At 58.0% G+C, this 19,931-nt stretch overlaps 1 protein-coding gene across 1 annotated transcript in view; it reads left to right on the forward strand.

Annotated features, from left to right (window-relative positions):
• Nucleotides 1-12,240: 12,240 nt before the first annotated feature.
• LOC133359443 (uncharacterized) overlaps nucleotides 12,241-19,931 on the forward strand; it is a gene marked incomplete at its 5' end in the record, with an annotated part of 84,918 nt that continues 77,227 nt past the window's right edge. The window contains 3 exon segments of the mRNA XM_061577853.1: nucleotides 12,241-13,578; nucleotides 14,265-14,386; nucleotides 14,388-14,727. Coding sequence (XP_061433837.1) covers nucleotides 12,241-13,578; nucleotides 14,265-14,386; nucleotides 14,388-14,727 — 1,800 coding nt within the window.

A 19,931-nucleotide genomic window follows, 5' to 3' on the forward strand; every position in this document is an offset into this window, starting at 1 on the left:
GAGGGGCACCCTGCAGCCTCGCTGTGACGTCACCACATCACCGCGTTGGCGACAACAAAAAACAAACAGAGGCACTGAGGGGCAACCTGCAGCCTCGCTGTGACCCAGCACTGTGGGGGGAGAGAGGTTGGTGGATCACCACTGACGCTGCTGGGAACTCCCCGTGAGGGCGAGTCGACGAGGCGCCACGTGGCCCTGGTGCTGGCCAGAAGGCGACGGCAGAGCAGCAACAACAACAACAACCACCACCACCACAAAAACCACCACAAATATATGTTTTATTATACACATTTATACGTTAATTAATAATTATTTAAATACGTATTTTTTTATGTTGTATAAAAATATGAATATACGTGTGTATACATTTAGAAATAAAAGTGTCGTAGTGCGATGAACAGCGGTGTGGTAGTGGTAGACGCACCGTGGTGCTGGTGCGATGTTGCTGCGTGATCCACCATTGGCACTGCTTGGGACTGGTTCCTCAAATAAAACAAATTGGGGGGGGGGGGTGGAGCGGTGAAGAATAATCTTTGGGTGATGCCAAATTTTTGGATGGGGGCTTCATGGCAACTAAGAGCGTTAATAACTAATGGAGCGTGCACATTGGAGGTGATAAAATATTAAAATGAGCAAATATTTATTATATATTTATATATTTCACTCTGATCACATTTCCCACACAAGACCGGTCACCAGCCCCTCAGAATGGAGATCTATTCAGTATGTGTGGGATAGAGTGTCTCCCCTCTCTCCCACCCTCTATCCCCTCCCCTCCCTCCCTCCTCCTACTTCATATTATATGATATTCATGAGTTAACAAGCTATTATTATTTCATTCTGTTCAGGATGCCGACAGCCAACTAAAGGGAGACAATAGGATGAGAAGTATCATGGTTCACAAGACACTCACGCTAGGCTCAGAACATCATTCCACATTAAAGCGCCACGGCGGCTAGGAGATGTTAACTACCTCACCTGGTGTACAGGATGTCGTGGGTTCGATCCCGACCCTGACGCCTGCTGTATATTTGGAGTTTACGTGTCTCTCTCTTTCCCGTGGTAGAATGGATATTTATCTGGATCCTCCAGTTTCACTTCCACGTTTAGAATAATGAGTATTGGGCTGCTATAAATGTCTACGCGATAAGCCACTTCATTTAGCTGTCATTACATGTGTAGTGGGTTCTTTAAGATGGCGTAGACGACTGGGTAGAGGCAACGCTTATTTATTACAAGTGAAGTATTCGGAATGACGGCAGGAAACCTCTTGACGGGTAGCACACTTTTTATTAAACTTTGACTTGTCTCGATACACCGTGTGGTCACTATTCTTCACACTACACACACTTCACTGACACGGGTGGTCACTACCTCTCCCACTACACACTCCACTGACACGTGTAGTGACTATGGCTCACGCTGCATGCTCACACTGCATGCTCACACTACACTCCAGCCCCGTAACGTCCGTGGAGCCTACAGACCCACCCCAGCTTGGGCGTGGGTCACAACCTCTGGGTCCCGAGAGCCGGCCCTCACACGGACGTTCGGCCCCGGGTCCCAGGGTCCCGCCTCTGGGTCACACAGAGCCCCGGTCCTTACAAGGGCAGCGGGACTAGGTGCCGCAGGGCCCTATCTCTTCCTCCGCCGTCTTCAGTCTTCGCTGGTCACCAACTCCCCGAGCGCCCGCGCGCACCGCCTTATATAGCCCTCTTGCAGACCGTGATGTGAGCGCCCACTAGTCGACCAATCACGGCGCGCTGTTCCTACGATCCGTTTTCCCAGCGCGTGTTACCACTACACAACCAATCGCCCCGCGCTGCCACACGATCACTCCCTGTCAGCGCGCGTCGCCAACACACAGCCAATCACCACCACATAACCCATGACCCCGCGCTGCCCTGTGATCCCTCACCGTCAGCGCGCGTCACCGGCACACAGCCAATCACCACGCACTGCCCCACGATCCCCACTGTCAGCGCGTATCACCACTACATCACCCCCTCCCACATAGCTCGCAGCCGGCCCGGCTGCTAAACAACACAACAACAATAACAATAGTAACACAACAAAAACCCAACCCCCCCCCCAGTGTGCCCCGTAACACAACAACAACAACACAACGACATAACACCAAACAACAACCTATGTACAAACCGACAACCAACACACAAAAAAAACCAACAACAACACACAACACCTAGACAACAAGTTACGTACAAACCGACGAACAACGCAATAAAAGCAAGTCCGAGAAAAAGAACGTGTCCAGTGTCTCTGAGACTATCGATCCCCCCCCCCCTCCGCTCGCTCCCCCACCGGGGTGCTAGAGCGGCCGAGCGGACGGGGAACGCAGTGACGAGGTTCTCCGGCCGCATCGGCTCCTCAGCCGGTTGGTCACGAAAAGTTGCGCGACTGAGCGCGAGTCCGCCTGGCCGGTCCATCGTATGGGACGGGACGCTGACGACCGTCTGGTGGCTCCGGCAGCCCTGGAAGGCGCGGATCGGGCCTGGAAGGACCGGTCGCACCGCGGGGATCCAGCCGCCGGTGGTCGGCAGCTGTCAGTTCCGGGACACCTGGGAGCGGATCAGGCGGAGACATGTGAGGATCAGGCGGAGACAATTCCCCCCTTAGGTCGTCGGTCACGTCACATGCTCGGCCCTCATGACACAAAGGGAGGCCATATGGAGGCGAGAACGGTTTCAGTCGGGAGGGGTGAACGTACCAACGGCGCTTTCCCCATTTTATATGAACACACTGGGGGCGTGCAACCCGCACGACCTCCACGGGTCCCCGCCATGGCCTCAACAATTTAGGCGACGTAGCCAAAGGTGCCTGAGGGCAGTGCAGCCAGGCCCTGTCGCCTGGTTTCCAGTTGTGCACGGACACCTTCCGTGCACGCAAACGCTCGTTGGCAATTTGGCGAGCCCGCGAATTAAGCCGTGCGGCCTCCCGTGCCTCGGCCAGCTTATGAATGTTAAATTTAATATGTTCAGCCAATTTCGAATTCGTTCGTGGCGCGGACAGTCCCAGCTGCGTTTCCATGGGCGGGTCGGCTTCCCGACCATACATCAGATAGAATGGGGAAAATCCCGTTGCTGCATGGGGGGCCATTCTATACACGGCGAGGACCCCAGGGACCTGCAGGTCCCAGTCAACATGTGCCTCACACACCCGCTGGCACAGCATAGAAGTCAAAGTCCTGTGGAGTCGCTCCACCATCCCGTCTGTCTGTGGGTGGTACGGGGAGGTACGCACCTTCTTAGTACCCAATAGGTCGCACACCTCTTGCAACAATTTACTTGAAAAATGTTTCCCTTGGTCGGTCAGCAAGCGTTCGGGAGCCCCTTTGTCCAGAACATAGCACTGGACAAAGGCGTCCGTCACAGCTGCCGCCGACTGGTTGGCGAGTGGCCACGCCATAGGCCACCGGGTAAAGTATTCTACACCAACCAACAGGTACTTGTTACCCCTAGGCGTGACTGGAAAAGGCCCCAAAATATCGAGCGCCACGAGCTCGTTAGTGCGCGAGACCTGAATAGATTGCAGTGGTGGATTTGACGCCACTGGCGGTGGTTTTCGTCTGGCGCACTCAACACACCCCTTTAGGATATTCACCACATCACTTCCCATCCCCGGCCAATAATAGTCACGCTGAAGCAGAGCAAGCGTTTTGTTTACCCCCAAATGCAAGAGGCGTTCATGCGCGGCCAGGACAACTTTCCCCCGCACAACGGAAGGCACCACGAGTGCGTGGCGCCGATACAAATTGTCCCATCTCATTAACAGGCCCTGCCTGAGTACCCAGGAACCAGTTCGTTCCCGGCCCTCCTCGGGACCCCCCGCCCTGCGACGCAACGCTAGCAGGGAGCTGTCAGCCATTTGGAGACGGCCCCACTCAATCAGCGACAGTGAGAGCAGCGAGTCCTCTCCCACAGGGGTAGCGGGAACATCACCGATCGGTGCATCCGGGGTAGCGGCCAACACCCCCATACTTTCCGCAGCTGGCGGTTTACAGCGCGCCGATCCCAACAAGCATGCACATTTGTGACAAGGCGACAATCGCGACAGGGCATCGGCATTAGTGTGGCGCAACCCCTTACGGTATGTGGTCGTGAACTGATAGTCCTGGAGGACTTCCAACCACCGTGACAATTGGCCCGAGGGCTGGGCGACCCTCAATGAATACTGAAGCGCCGCGTGGTCCGTCCGGACCGTAAAGTGACGGCCATAGAGATACGGTCTAAACTGCTGCACAAAAAAAACAATCGCCAGCAACTCGTGACGGGTGACGCAGTAGCGCTGCTCCGCCGGCGACAAAACCCTGCTACCATAGGCGACCACCCTTTCGACTCCCCCGACGACCTGTGAGAGCACCCCCCCAATGCCCGTGTTGCTAGCATCCGTGTCTAGCAAGAAGGGACTTGTAAAGTCAGGATAACGCAAGGGCGGGGCACCCACCAAGGCGTCCCGGAGGGAGCAGAACGCGGCCTCCTCCTCCGGTCCCCATCGGAACTTGACTCCTTTTGCTGTTAGAGCGTGCAAGGGTTTTGCAATGGTGGCGAAATGCTCAACGAATCGGCGGTAGTACGAAGCAAAACCGATGAAACTGCGCACGTCCGAAACCGACGTGGGCGTTGGCCATGAACTGACACAGTTCGTCTTCGCGGGATCGGTAGAAATCCCCGAAGAATCGACAATGTGTCCCAAGTATCTCACGGACTTACGAAGAAGGTGGCATTTGGCCGGTTTAAACTTTAATTTAGCCGATCGCATCCGCAAAAATACTCCTCTCAGCCGCTGGAGGTGTTCCTCGAACGTTTTACTGAAAACAATGACATCGTCCAGGTAAATCAAGCAAGTTTCCCATTGCAAGCCCGACAAGACCAATTCCATAAGGCGCTGAAACGTCGCGGGAGCGGAGTGAAGTCCCATGGGTAACCGGTTAAACTGGAACAGGCCCCCTGGAGTCCGAAATGCTGTCTTAGGTCTAGACTCATCGTCGAGTGGCAGCTGCCAGAATCCCGACAGTAAATCAAGAGTTGAAAAATATCGCGCACCAGACAATGCATCAAGGGACTCGTCCATTCTGGGGAGCGGATACGCGTCAGCCACGGATATTTTATTCAGGCGACGGAAATCTACGCAGAATCGCAAGGAGCCGTCTTGCTTTTTAACCAGCACAATAGGTGCCCCCCAAGGACTGGAGGAAGGCGAAATAATGTCGGCCCTTAGCATATCGTTGACGGCCGACTGAACGTGTTCCTTCTCAACAGGACTCAGCTGGAAGGGATTTAGCCTAACCGGTGCCGCATCGCCTGTTTCAATATGGTGGCGCAACAGGTCCGTGCACCCAATGTCATATTTATGCTTACTGAACACATCAGAAAATTCTATCAGCAACGCACGCAGCGCACCCAACTGTACTGTAGACAAATCGTTCGAGTCCGTGCACAGCGAATCGACCCATTCAAGGTCCTCCCTCGATGGATTGTTCCGCGTCGGGTTTGGATCAACATGCGCAACCAGGCGCTCTTCCCCAGGGACCCGTGCCGCGTGAGCTAGCACAGTGCCCTGCTGAATAACGGCCGGCCGCGAACCGGCGTTTAAAACCATCACGAAAGGGTCCTTGTCAGCCCGAACCAAAGTGTGAGCCACCGACAAATCGAGATCCCCGACAGCCCTATTTGAAGGACCCAAAAGCATTCCCTGTTCAGAGGTCTCCCCAACCAATGGTTTCCTCAACCGGAGGGGAATTAACATCTGTGAACCTGGAGGCACGTGCACAGTGTGCGTCGCCAGCGCTTGTATCGTAGCGCACGCCGTTCGAATTTCGGTAGGACTCGACAAAAATGAAATACGGCGACCCGATGGTAGCTCAATGCAACGCTGATCGATGAGAATTTTAATGGGCATTTTAGCCAAAAAGTCTGTGCCCAACAGACAAGGAACTGCTAATGAGGAAGAAACGACAACGGGTCCCGACAATTTAATATCTCCAATGCAAATGGATGCCCTAATCTGGCCGACAATGCCCAACGAGCCCCCATTTGCCGCGTAAAATGGCACGTCCACTGGGAGTAGAGGTCGACATTGGACGGGGAGAATGTTGTAAATGAGGTCTGATATAATAGTCGCCGACGCCCCCGTGTCCACTAACACCCTGACCTCGACCCCGTCAATGAATCCCGGGACGACCGATGATCCCGCCGACGCAGCCACTATCCTGTGCCCCAACTCAGACCATTTTATGTCCCCTCGGTCCCGCACGAACCCCCCTCGCCGAACCGAATCCCCGATCCCTAACCGGCCTTCCCCCGCCGCAACGCGACGGCCCATGTGTGTCGCGCATGTAGGCCGAGCATGTGAGGTGCCGCGACTTGCCGGGGGTAGTAGGGATGACTTGGGGCCTTGGTCGTCGTCCAGCCGAGGTCCCGTGGCGCGCTGACGTGGAGCGCGGCAACAGGAAGCCACGTGACCCCGGAGGCCGCAGTTGTAACACGTGATGAGGGACGTCGGAGGTCTCGGTTGCTCCAGCTTGCGGGCCGATCGCAGAGGCGAACGACCCCCCGACCCCCAGTCCCCCTGTCGTCCCGCGGTGAACGCCTCCTCTCGTGGGCTGACGACTTGGGGCTCGGTGACCCCCGGGCCCGGAGCTGAGGTCACGGCAGCAGTGCAGACGACCCCCTGTTTACGCTGGAGGACCTCGTACGCCTATATACTTGTTGCGACCCGCAAAGAAGAAATATCGACCTCGTCAGCCGTGTTGATGGGGACCCCCAGGTTCTGCGCCAACTTGAGCAGTTTGTTCCAAGACCATCGCGTCCTGGCCCTCCTCGTCCATACGAGGGAACGCTGCGTCGGCAAGAGCCAACAACGATGTGCGGTAGGCGAGCACGGTCTTCGTGTCCGCCTTCCGTCGGGCGTAAAAGTGATGGCGACACGCCGAGGGAGGTCCGTAGACCCTGGCCATGAGACCCAGCGCAGCCTTCAGCGTGGAGCGGTCCGACCTCTGTGCGGACCTGAAGGCCGCGAGCGCGTCGTCGTCCAACATGGCAGGCAGTGCCCGCAGCGCCGTAGCGTCGGACCAGGCCGACATTTCCTGATGTGCCAGAAACCTGCGCTGGAATGCTCCCCAGTCTCCGCCTTCCGCCTTGAAGGCTGACAATGTGGGAAGGCGCTGCTGGAAGATGAAGTCGTCGTCCTCTGCCACATGGTTCCTCTCCGCCCCACCGTCGGTCTGCAAGATGGCGGCCCCAATGGCGGGTGGTTGATGGTGGTCCGCAGCGCGCGCTGATGACGTAAGCGGGCGCGCTTGGAGAACCGCCGCCACGTGTTGCTCGCCGTTCCCGCCAAAAGATGTCCGCGCAGTTGAAATGGCGGGAATCGCCAAGTCATTTTGGCAGGAACCCGTGGGACGACCCTGTTGAATGTCCGCCGATGTCCCCGCTCCTCCCGACGTGTTGATCTCTGCCAGGATGGACGAGGCGGCGAGCAGCAGCTCTGCCAGACGGGAGTGCGCTTCGCGGAGCACAGCATCCGACCCCAATCGCTCGTCCGGCGCCCTTGGCGGGTCCTGCGGCATCGGCATTTCCTCGTCCTCTCCCCCCGATGCCAGCTGGCCCGAGTCGTCAAGGTTATCCTCGCGGTCAATCCCGTGGGTCCGACGGGTATTCCTTGTATCCATGCCTGGAAGACTGTTTCACTTCTGACGCCAGTTGAAGTATTCGGAATGACGGCAGGAAACCTCTTGACGGGTAGCACACTTTTTATTAAACTTTGACTTGTCTCGATACACCATGTGGTCACTATTGTTCACACTACACACACTTCACTGACACGTGTGGTCACTACCTCTCCCACTACACACTCCACTGACACGTGTAGTGACTATGGCTCACGCTGCATGCTCACACTGCATGCTCACACTACACTCCAGCCCCGTAATGTCCGTGGAGCCTACAGACCCACCCCAGCTTGGGCGTGGGTCACAACCTCTGGGTCCCGAGAGCCGGCCCTCACACGGACGTTCGGCCCCGGGTCCCAGGGTCCCGCCTCTGGGTCACACAGAGCCCCGGTCCTTACAAGGGCAGCGGGACTAGGTGCCGCAGGGCCCTATCTCTTCCTCCGCCGTCTTCAGTCTTCGCTGGTCACCAACTCCCCGAGCGCCCGCGCGCACCGCCTTATATAGCCCTCTTGCGGACCGCGATGTGAGCGCCCACTAGTCGACCAATCACGGCGCGCTGTTCCTACGATCCGTTTTCCCAGCGCGTGTTACCACTACACAACCAATCGCCCCGCGCTGCCACACGATCACTCCCTGTCAGCGCACGTCACCAACACACAGCCAATCACCACCACATAACCCATGACCCCGCGCTGCCCTGTGATCCCTCACCGTCAGCGCGCGTCACCGGCATACAGCCAATCACCACGCACTGCCCCACGATCCCCACTGTCAGCGCGTATCACCACTACACAAGTGTGATGATGCCGCCACGAAGCCGTTCGGCAGGCGCCCCATCCCCGACCTCGCCACCACCAAGCAACGGAGCCAACCCCGCGTCCCCCTCACCTCACCTCACATGAACACACCTGCACGCATCCCCCCCCATAGCGCTGGAAGGGGAGGACACCTGATCGACCGGTTTTTATCCGAGAAACCCTTATCGGGATTAACTCTCACGGTTTCTGGCGATAAGGGAATTGGATGACCTCCCCCGTGCTACGTTGCGCCGCGGCGCTGCGACCGGCCTTAATATGGTTTGGTCGAGGCGTGGGGCATTCGGCCACCGCGGTTGAGGCGCATTTCCCCCCACACACGCAAGTATCGACGGGGCAGGCAGGGGGAATGAGCATTGTGATGGAGGAGCATCATTAGAAAACACGCAGCGCATCTGAATTGCATAATCAGGCACCCCCCGCACAGGCAGCGGAGGGACGGCATGGTTACGCTCGGGCACGCAGGCACCATTGTTAGGGGAGTTAACGGATGGGGCTGTTAGTATGAGTAATCGGGAGAGCGGGGTCACGCGGGGAGCCGTGCACGGGTTCCCACGGCGCACCTTTGTGACGGACGCCGCCGCATGAACTGCAATAATAGCGAAGGCGCACGGTGCGTGAGAAAGGGATTGATTGGAATTTGCGCCGTGCAGGTCGCTCATTGATTAGCGGAACAAAAGCACTGTGGAGGCGCCGCGGAGCCGCCTTGCCCGTGCAAGGGGGGCGCGGACAGAGGATAAATTAGCATAGCAAAGGCGCACGGTACGTGGGAAGGGGGTAGGGGCCAGAGTCCGGGAATTAGGATAAAAAGGAGCGTAGCAAGGTAGGGACTCTCTCTCTCCTCACTTCTCTTCAAGAGGCACGCGTGCAAGTCGGCTCCCAGCTCTGCCCTCCGGACGTCCGCGCGACGTGCCCCGACGGCATAGAGGAAAAGCCACAGAACGCCGAATACTTCGACCCGTGAGTAGCAAGGTGACAGGGTATCGTAAGCCGATAAATAGGGAATAGGTCCAGGGGAAGTAGGATAGGCCAGCCTCGTCGACTCATACTGACATAACATTAAATTACCAGGTAGCAGATAATAAATCATTAATAGCGAAGCGTGGTCTCGCGTGATCTTGTCGTGCAGAGTGTCGCATGGGGAGCTGGGTGTGTGTGCGTGCGTCCACCCCGGGTGCGATACAGGTGCGCGATCATAACGCGAGTAGTCAGGGGTGAGTGTAGTGCTGCGGCTCGCCTCGGGGGAGAGCTGCGCAGAGCGGCGCGAGAGTGGGTGTCGCGTGTGTTCACTCCGTGTGTGATACAGGTGCGCGATCATAACGTGAGTTGAGTTGGAGTGCGCGGAGCGGCGTGTGTGTGGGAGTGCGCATACGTTCGTTACGTGTCGGATACGAATGCGCATTGGTAACGTGCCGCACAGGGCTATAGACGGGCACACGCTCGCAGTGTACGAGAGCTGTACGTAGCGGTGTAAAGAGGGGGAGTGTGGCGTTTGATTGATGATGCTGTGCGCACGTATGCTCGCAGCGTGGGAGCGCGGCGTGAGGCTGTAACAGTAGGGGCGTCGCGTTCGAATGCCGGCGAAACCGTAGCGGGTAATAGGGAGGTGGGGTAACGTAAACGGAATAGGGGATGGAGGCGGGAGGGACCCCGGGGGCCAACGGCCCCCACATATTGGTGTCAGAAACGGGACGATCCCCCGCGCCCCCAAGGGAGAGAGACTCCCCAACCCAGATTAAAATCAAATGCACATTTACGGGCAAAGGAATTCCATCATGGAAATCGTTTGCCCGCAGCATCAGGGGGGCGAAAAAAGTGAATGGGTGGTCAGATGAGGAGGCGTTGCAGCAGTTAGAGCAACATTTAGATGGGCGAGCAGCTGACTTTGTGGAAGCTTTGCCCGCAAGCGCACAAACTCAGTGGGAAAAATTAATGGGCGACCTCGAATGGCGCTTCGGCGCCTATGACGAGGAGGATGCGCAGGCGGCCTTAGAGGCACGCCGCCGTCAACCCGGCGAGGATCTCCGAGATTACGCCGAGGACGTACGCATGTTGACCCAGCTCGCGTACCCCGAGTACGAGGCCAAAATAATTGAGGGCCTCGCCGCTGGTAAAATCCAGCGATATTTGGCACGCACCCCGTGGTGGCAGCCAAATGTAGACGGTGCACGCCTCTCCTTTGACACCCTCGTCAAGCGCGCGCGCAAATGCGAGAAACTTTTGGGTGAGCGCGCGCAGCCTCGAGGGAGGGGACGAGAGTGCGCCGTAGCGAGCCTACTCTCCGACGAGGAGGAAGAGCTCGCCATCGCAGTAAGGGGACGGGCAAGGGAGCCCCAGAGACCCAGCGAGTCAACCCCGGGGTGGGTAACCAGGTTACAGACCGGCATGGGAGATATTGCTGGCCAGGTAGACCAAATGGACGGTAAGATAACCCACGTAGGTGAGAATATGACCAAGCTGCAATCCTCCGTTGAGACCATCCGATCCGAGATGGGGGAACTAGACTCCACGGTAGGAGGGCTAACTGGAAGAATAGCCCGACTAGAAGCAGAGTATGAGCAGCAGCGCACTGGGGGAGGAGGGAGTGGGCAGAGAGCTCACTACGGAGCCGCCACCCCTCCCCGGGCGTGTTATGTGTGCGATCGGCGAGGGCATCTCAGGTGGGACTGTCCTCAGGTCGCCCGAGCTAGACAAGAGCTAAGGTCAAACACTAAGGCCCCCCTAGAGAGGGGACCACCGGGGGGTGAAATCGACGTAGCCCCGACACAAACAAGCTGTAGTGATAATGGCGAGCGAGTGATCTCCACACAGGTTCCAGCAACAACACCCACGGAAATGGTGACTCCTGGCGACTGGCTGCGGGAGCTGGTGGCGGGGATCACGGGGGCCACGTCGCTGGTGGAAGGGGAGGTAAACGGAGTGCGTACCCGAATCCTGCTGGACACGGGGGCGGTGGCCTCACTCGTGAGCGCAGCGCACTGCAGCGCGATCGGGGTCGACATGCGTCACCTGCAGGCCCCGGACCGCGCGCTGCACACGGCGAGCGGAGCCGGAATGGGGTTGCTAGGGAGAGCCACCCTAGAGGTCCGCATAGGCAGCCAGGTGTGCACCCAGGAGTTCTACGTGTCGAGTGCATTGTGTCACGAGTGTATCGCAGGTACCGACCTCCTAGAACGGTTGGGACTCAACGTGCAACCCCGCCAGCGATGCGCCACCATGGAGAGCAACGGCGAGCGGATACCGTTCCTGGGACGAGAACCAACGCGCCTCCGCTTTGCACCTGTGGCCGCTATCCTGGCGACGGCAGTCACCATCGGCCCGCTCACCGAGATGCTGGTGCCGGTGGCAACATCCCCCACCGACCCCGCGCTCCAACCATCAGGGGAGGTAATGCTAACTCCTCACCCGGAGTTGGCAAAATGGTATGGGGTTGTGGGATCCGCCACGTTGGTAAACGCAGATGGGGACCGATTGTTTATGCGGATGTTTAACCCCCACAATACCCCAGTGATACTGCGACGGCGCACCCCGATAGCCACAGTACACCCCCTGCATGCATGCCACTCTAACGACTCGGTGTTCGCACTCTGGGCTGAGGACCCCGGTCGTCCTGAGGGTGAGCAGGACCTGGCCTAGCGAGTCGGCCCGACTCCCCGAGGCGAGGTCGTTCCCCTGCTCGACGTGTTACATGTACCATGGGCAGACTTACCTAAGGGAGAGGCCGATCGGCTGCGCGAGTTACTGCGGGAGTATGCTGACGTGTTCAGTGAACATGACTCGGACGTGGGTCGGACCGACCTTGTTAAGCACCAAATTGACACCGGTGCAGCCCGACCCATCAAACTCCCTGCATACCGAGTGGGCGCACCCGAACGCACTCAGATCAAAGAGGCGGTTGGGGACATGCTTCGCGATAACATAATTCAGCCCTCGGCGAGCCCCTGGTCAGCCCCAGTGGTACTAGTAACGAAAAAGGATGGGTCAACCCGGTTCTGCGTCGATTACCGTAAACTGAACGCAGTCACGCTAGGCGACGCCTTCCCCATACCCCGCATCGACGACACTTTTGACAGCCTCGCCGGAGCGCGATATTTTTCCACCCTCGATCTCGCGTCCGGGTACTGGCAGGTGGCGATGGCGGAGGAGGATCGGCCGAAAACCGCATTCACCACCCCGATGGGACTATTCGAGTTTCGAGTACTCCCGTTCGGACTCACCAATGCACCCGCGACGTTCCAGCGGCTGATGGAGTTGGTGATGCGGGGTTTGCAATGGGAACAGTGCCTGATTTACTTGGACGATGTGATCGTGTTCAGTAGATCTTTGTCTGAGCATTGGTCCAGGCTACGAGAGGTGTTCCAGCGACTGCGAGCGGCTCATCTCAAGCTCAAGCCACGTAAGTGTTACATCGCACAACGCGAGGTGGGGTACCTCGGGCATCGCGTCAGCGAGGCAGGCGTGCGTACCGATCCGGAGAAGGTACGCGCCGTAGTGGAGTGGCCACGGCCAAGGAATCTGACGGAGATCAGATCATGTTTGGGGCTCGCCACCTATTATCGTCGATTTGTAAAGGGATTTAGCGAGATTGCATGCCCCCTCACCCAACTCACTTCCCCTAAGCACCCCTATCAGTGGACGGGGGCCTGCCATACGGCCTTCACCACTCTCAAAGACCACCTCACCCACGCCCCCACCCTCGCTTTCCCCGATTTTACCATCGACTTTATTTTAGACACCGACGCCTGCAGCAGCGGGCTGGGCGCGGTGTTGTCACAGGTACAGGATGGGACAGAACGAGTCATCGCGTATGCCAGCCGGACCTTGAGTGGGGCCGAGCTGAACTATTGCGTGACCCGCCAAGAGTTGTACGCCGTGATTTTCGCATGCAAACAGTTCCGGCCGTATTTGTATGGCAGGAGATGTCGCGTACGCACTGACCATTATGCTCTGCAGTTCCTTCTTACATTCAAGGAGCCGCGGGGGCAGATGGCCCGGTGGTTGGCGCAGTTGCAGGAGTACAACCTGCAAATCGAGTATCGGGCTGGCCGGACGCATGCAAACGCGGACGCCTTGTCGAGGCGACCCACGGTGTACGCCGAGACAAGGGCGGAGGAGGCCTGCCCGTGTTTCACGGGGGCCGCTGCCGGCAGGCAACGGACCCCCGAGCGGCCGCGGCCACTGACCCCCCCCCAGCGAGAGAGAGTGCAGTGTGCGCCACAGAGACCCTCACAGGTGGCACCAAGGATCCCGTCGACCGCCCGGCAAGCGCGGGACCCGCGGCGCGGGACCCGATCGGACGGATCCAGGAGGACGTTGGCTGCGCCTTCCCGGGCCTGAACGACGAGCAGCTGAGACAGACCCAGCAGCGAGATCCCGATCTGGCGGCAGTGGAGGCGGCACTGCGGGAGGAAAAGAGCGCCTTACCAGGACCCTGGAGCGGTTTGTATGCCCGGTTGTGTGTGCAGAACGGAGTGGTAAGGGAGTTAACCGAGGCCGGCCAGCCGGGGTGCATCTGTGTTCCTGCCCAGGTGCGACCCCAGCTGCTACGGCTGGTGCATGACCACCCACTCGGGGGCCACGATGGGGAATGACGCACGCGAGAGACCCTGCGTCGCCAGTATCTCTGGCCCAAATTGGCACAAGACGTGGCGGCCTGGGTAAAGGGCTGCCGCGCCTGTCAGCAGTGCGGGCCGAAACCGGCACGATACCAGGTACCCCTAAGGCCGTTCCGCATCAGCCGCACGAATCAGCTGGTCGGGATCGATCTACAGGGGCCATTCCTGCGATCCCATCGAGGCAACCGGTATATCCTAGTTGCGGTAGAGTATTTCACCCGCTACCCCGTAGCAGTGGCCATCCCTGATAAAACGGCCTTGGTGGTCCCGGGCATTCGTGGAACATTACGTACTTAAGCATGGGATCCCAGAACGAGTCCTCACCGACCAGGGTAGCGAGTTCGAGGCCGAGCTGTTCCAGGCACTGTGCCGAGAATTCAGAATCCAGAAGGACCGAACCACAGCGTACCACCCCCAAGCGAATTGTATGGTAGAACGCATGAATCAGACCCTAGCGGGAAAACTCAAACGTATAGCGGCCGCAAATCAACGGGATTGGGACGAACACCTCCCCTATGCCCTTTTCGCCTACGCCACCACCGTACACACGTCGACGGGACAAACCCCGTTTTTAATGATGTTCGGCCGTGAGTCTCGTTTACCCGCAGATCTGCTATTCGGCGTCCCTTCCCCCCAGCCGGAGGAGGGAAGCCGCCCCGTGGAACGCCTGTTGGAGACCCTGCGAGAAGCCCGAGGCCGAGCATACCCGCAAGGGGAAGCCGCGCATCCGCGGCAGGAACAGGGCACCCGACCCCGCATGGAACCCCCCTTATTCCTGACAGGCGCTAAGGTGTGGCTACACACCCCTCGCATCGGGGCCGGGCAGGTGGGGAAACTGACGACCTACTGGCGGGGACCCTGGACCGTGGTGCAGCAGATATCCCCCTGGACGGTACTAATTTATGGCGGGGAGAGGGGTCGAGAGACGGTGGTCAATGTCCGCCGCTTAAAACCGTGGAAAGCGGCCCCGGCGAGAGAGAACCCCGTCACCCGAAGGCCCCGAAATCCCGGAGTACCCGCACCCCTCGTGTTGGGGGGCCTTCGCACACTACATGGGCCCCGCCGGGCCCCCGAGACGCCCCGATCCAGTCCGGAGACGGTGCGGACGACGGGCCCTAAACCCTTCCGCTGCTGAGTTTGTGCCCCAGCCCACAGGTGCCGGAGGACGGGGAGAGCCGCTGGAGTGGAGGAGGAGGCCACCGCAGGAGCTACAGAGGACGGAACCACCCGCCCCGAGGCCAGCCACCTGGTCCGGACGGATCCCCCGGACCCCGCAACGTTTCCTCGTGGGCGCGGCCCAAGCGAGGTGCTCCAGTCAACCCGGCACGGGGACTGGCACCTCGGGGGGCTATGTGATGCCGCCGCCACGAAGCCGTTCGGCAGGCACCCCATCCCCGACCTCGCCACCACCAAGCAACGGAGCCAACCCCGTGTCCCCCTCACCTCACCTCACCTCACATGAACACACCCGCACGCATCCACCCCCCATAGCGCTGGAAGGGGAGGACACCTGATCGACCGGTTTTTATCCTAGAAACCCTTATCGAGATTAACTCTCACGGTTTCCGGCGATCAGGGAATTGGATGACCTCCCCCGTGCTACGTTGCGCCGCGGCGCTGCGACCGGCCTTAATATGGTGTGGTCGCGGCGTGGGGCATTCGGCCACCGCGGTTGAGGCGCATTTCCCCCCACACACACAAGTATCGACGGGGCAGGCAGGGGGAATGAGCATTGTGATGGAGGAGCATCATTAGAAAACACGCAGCGCATCTGAATTGCATAATCAGGCACCCCCCGCACAGGCAGTGGAGGGACGGCATGGTTACGCTCGGGCACGCAGGCACCATTGTTAGGGGAGTTAACGGATGGGGCTGTTAGTATGAGTAATCGGGAGAGCGGGGTCACGCGGGGAGCCGTGCACGGGTTCCCACGGCGCACCTTTGTGACGGACGCCGCCGCATGAACTGCAATAATAGCGAAGGCGCATGGTGCGTGAGAAAGGGATTATTGGAATTTGCGCCGTGCAGGTCGCTCATTGATTAGCGGAACAAAAGCACTGTGGAGGCGCCGCGGAGCCACCTTGCCCGTGCAAGGGGGGCGCGGGCCATTGTTTAGAGTTTACGCCGCGCGGACAGAGGATAAATTAGCATAGCAAAGGCGCACGGTACGTGGGAAGGGGGTATGGGCCAGAGTCCGGGAATTAGGATAAAAAGGAGCGTAGCAAGGTAGGGACTCTCTCTCCTCACTTCTCTTCAAGAGGCACGCGTGCAAGTCGGCTCCCAGCTCTGCCCTCCGGACGTCCGCGCGACGTGCCCCGACGGCATAGAGGAAAAGCCACAGAACGCCGAATACTTCGACCCGTGAGTAGCAAGGTGACAGGGTATCGTAAGCCGATAAATAGGGAATAGGTCCAGGGGAAGTAGGATAGGCCAGCCTCGTCGACTCATACTGACATAACATTAAATTACCAGGTAGCAGATAATAAATCATTAATAGCGAAGCGTGGTCTCGCGTGATCTTGTCGTGCAGAGTGTCGCGTGGGGAGCTGCGTGTGTGTGCGTGTGTCCACCCCGGGTGCAATACAGGTGCGCGATCATAACGCGAGTAGTCAGGGGTGAGTGTAGTGCTGCGGCTCGCCTCGGGGGAGCGCTGCGCAGAGCGGCGCGAGAGTGGGTGTCGCGTGTGTTCACTCCGTGTGTGATACAGGTGCGCGATCATAACGTGAGTTGAGTTGGAGTGCGCGGAGCGGTGTGTGTGTGGGAGTGCGCATACGTTCGTTACGTGTCGGATACGGATGCGCATTGGTAACGTGCCGCACAGGGCTATAGACGGGCACACGCTCGCAGTGTACGAGAGCTGTACGTAGCGGTGTAAAGAGGGGGAGTGTGGCGTTTGATTGATGATGCTGTGCGCACGTATGCTCGCAGCGTGGGAGCGCGGCGTGAGGCTGTAACAGTAGGGGCGTCGCGTTCGAATGCCGGCGAAACCGTAGCGGGTAATAGGGAGGTGGGGTAACGTAAACGGAATAGGGGATGGAGGCGGGAGGGACCCCGGGGGCGAACGGCCCCCACACAAGGCGTAACGCAACACAATACAGTCTCGCACTTGAAGGCGAAACGGCCCCTTCACCCTCTGCTAGCTGGGGAGGCACACCCTCGGCTAACTCGCCCTAGTCCTGGGATATGGTCCCTGGGTCCTCCGGCTAAGAGGGTCCTAGGGGAGGCTTTCTGACCTGACCCTGGTCATGGTACAGGTCTCGACTGCCAGCCACACGGACCCGGCCCTGGTAAGGACGTCGGGCTCCGAAGCTTCCAGGGTCGCACCACTGGCTCACTCTGCCTGGCCCTGATAAGAACGGCGGGTCGGAGGAGTCCCAGGGTCTTGGCTAGCCAGTCTACAGTCTTCACTGGCTCTTCTGTTTTCAGCTGGCACTACTGCCTGAACTCTTCCGGGTCCGGCCTTTTATCCTGCTTCTTGGCTTGTTCCGCCCAAGCCACGCCCCCCTTCCCGAACATTCCACCTGGTTCTGGAAGGGTGAGATCATTTCCCCACAGCCCCTTACCTGGGGGCTGTGCCCACTCGTTCCAGGATCCGTTTCCTCAGCTACCTGTTGACCCCTTGGGTCATACTCCCCTGGTACTGGCTCAACCCGTCAACTGCCCCCTATCGGTAAATAGTAGCTATCCCCCAGAGACGGTGTGCATTCACTCAATAACACCGTTACACATGTGACGAGGTCGCTTCCGTGTGTAGAACTATAAAAGAGGTGTATAGCTCAGTGGGCCTTGCCTGGCAAATCGCCCGATGCAGCTGCTTGTTGTTGTAGTCACCAGCGAAACGTCACGGAACTCAAATCGTCAACGTTGTAGTGGGTTCACTCTCCAACACACAGCCGGTTAGTGCTGAAGTCGTCACCGATTGTCAGGTGTTGTTCGTGGTGACGTCACCACGCACGTGCCCATAGATAGTACCTGTGGCGGGAGTCTCAAAAGCAACCAGCCCCTGTATTAATCAGCTGTTTGCATTTAAATTGGTAAAACTTACATTGATCTTCTTGTATCAGCAGATGGCAGCACAGACCTGACTAGCAGAGACAGCGGCAAAGATCCCCGTGTAGACTTAACAGACCATTGGGGCAAGTGCTGTTAGCGAGTAACACTTGTGATGGCCGGAAATATGGCTTACAAGGGGGCAGATGGCCAGCACCACGCCCGGTCCCCTTAGTCCCGGATGCCTCTAAAACGATGCGTTGCGTTGAGTGAGCGAGCGGCCTGGCTGAGTGGCAGCGATGGACCGCACGGAAGGATCCGCTGAGCCAGCAGCTGACTGCCATCTATCCAGTGACGAGCACGAGGCCTAGCCCAGCGCTCACCAATTGGAGACCAGCACATGAAGTGGGGTGCGAGGAGGGGGGGTGGGTGCCCTGGGTTTGGGGGCTGGGTAGTGGCAGGGGTAGGGGTAGGGGGAGAGGTAGGGGGTGGGGCAGGGGTAGGGGGAGTGGAAGGGGTAGGGGGAGTAGTGGGAGGGGTAGGGGGAGGGGTAGGGGGAGGGGTAGGGGGAGGGGTTGTGGGAGGGGTAGAGGGAGGGGTTGGGGTAGGGAGAGGGGTAGGGAGAGGGGTCGGGATAGGGGTAGGGGGATAGGGTGAGTAGGGGTGCGGGGTACTAGGGAAGGGTGCGTGAGGTGGGGGAGTTGTCTGGGTGAAGGGGGGAGCTTGGGGGTTGTCACGTGAGAGGAGGGATCCCTAGGGGGTGGGGAGATAGGGATGTTGGGGGTCACGTTGGGTTCATTGTTTTACTTCCTGCACTGGTCAAGAGTTGCGGACCGAGTCACGAATCGCGACCGATTCCCAGAGGCCGTCTGGGTCCCGGCGCTGCCTGGAGCGGTGTTGATGCGTGCCACGCGAGGGCGCTGCCACTCCACAGCAGGGATTCGCGGGGCGTGCTGAACAATGAAAGTGCACTAGATATTTCAAAAGAGGCTGTGGCCAAATCAACCCGGAATGTGGCCGATTTTTTTTCCCAGATCTCGGAAACTACGCAAGGTTGAGCCTGGGCTGTAGCTCTTGGATAGGTGAGTGGCGTGCACGTCGGAGTGCGGTGTGCAGATTACGCGGTGTGCCTCTCTCGGATGCGCTTTCAGGTTATGCCCCTTGTTGATCAGCGCGATGCCTGTGACGTTCCCTCCAGGTGCTGGGAGCATCGTGAAGATTTGAAGCTTCTGGCGTTGTAAGTGTAAATGTGAGGAGCATTGACGGCTTTTATTCTTCATTACGGTGGAGCTGAGATTCCTATCATAATCGTTAAGTGATTTAATGAGCTTCAGGATACTCCTCGAGCCATGGGTAAGATTTTGCCTATTTGTTCAAGTAACGAGATATTGACGCGACATGAAGGGACTCGCATTTATCCTCTTCAATCGATCTTCAGTCTGCGTGCCAACATCGCCATCACTAAAGTGGGCATCGGTGCACATCGCAGCAGCACTGGAACGGTTCCGAGGCCACAGAGCAACAGGAATGGAACAAAAGAAACCCGTCACGACCTCAGCGGCGACCACCGACTTAGCAAAGTCAATTTGCAACTGCGCGTAATGAATAACAGAAGAACATTAAGTAGCAAATAAGTTGAATAATAAGTAAAGAAAATGAATAAAAAGTTAAGAAAATGAATAACATTCATAAGATTCATGAATAATAAAATGAAATATATATATATAAATGAAATTAATAAGTTACATGAATTTACAAATTTTAATAAAATAACGTAAAAAAAAGTTTAGTTTTCATAATTTTTATAAAGTTAATTAATTG

The sequence above is a fragment of the Lethenteron reissneri genome, chromosome 65 (genome assembly GCF_015708825.2).
Source record: "Lethenteron reissneri isolate LAM-NWPU_2019-01 chromosome 65, ASM1570882v1, whole genome shotgun sequence".
NCBI lineage: Eukaryota > Metazoa > Chordata > Hyperoartia > Petromyzontiformes > Petromyzontidae > Lethenteron > Lethenteron reissneri.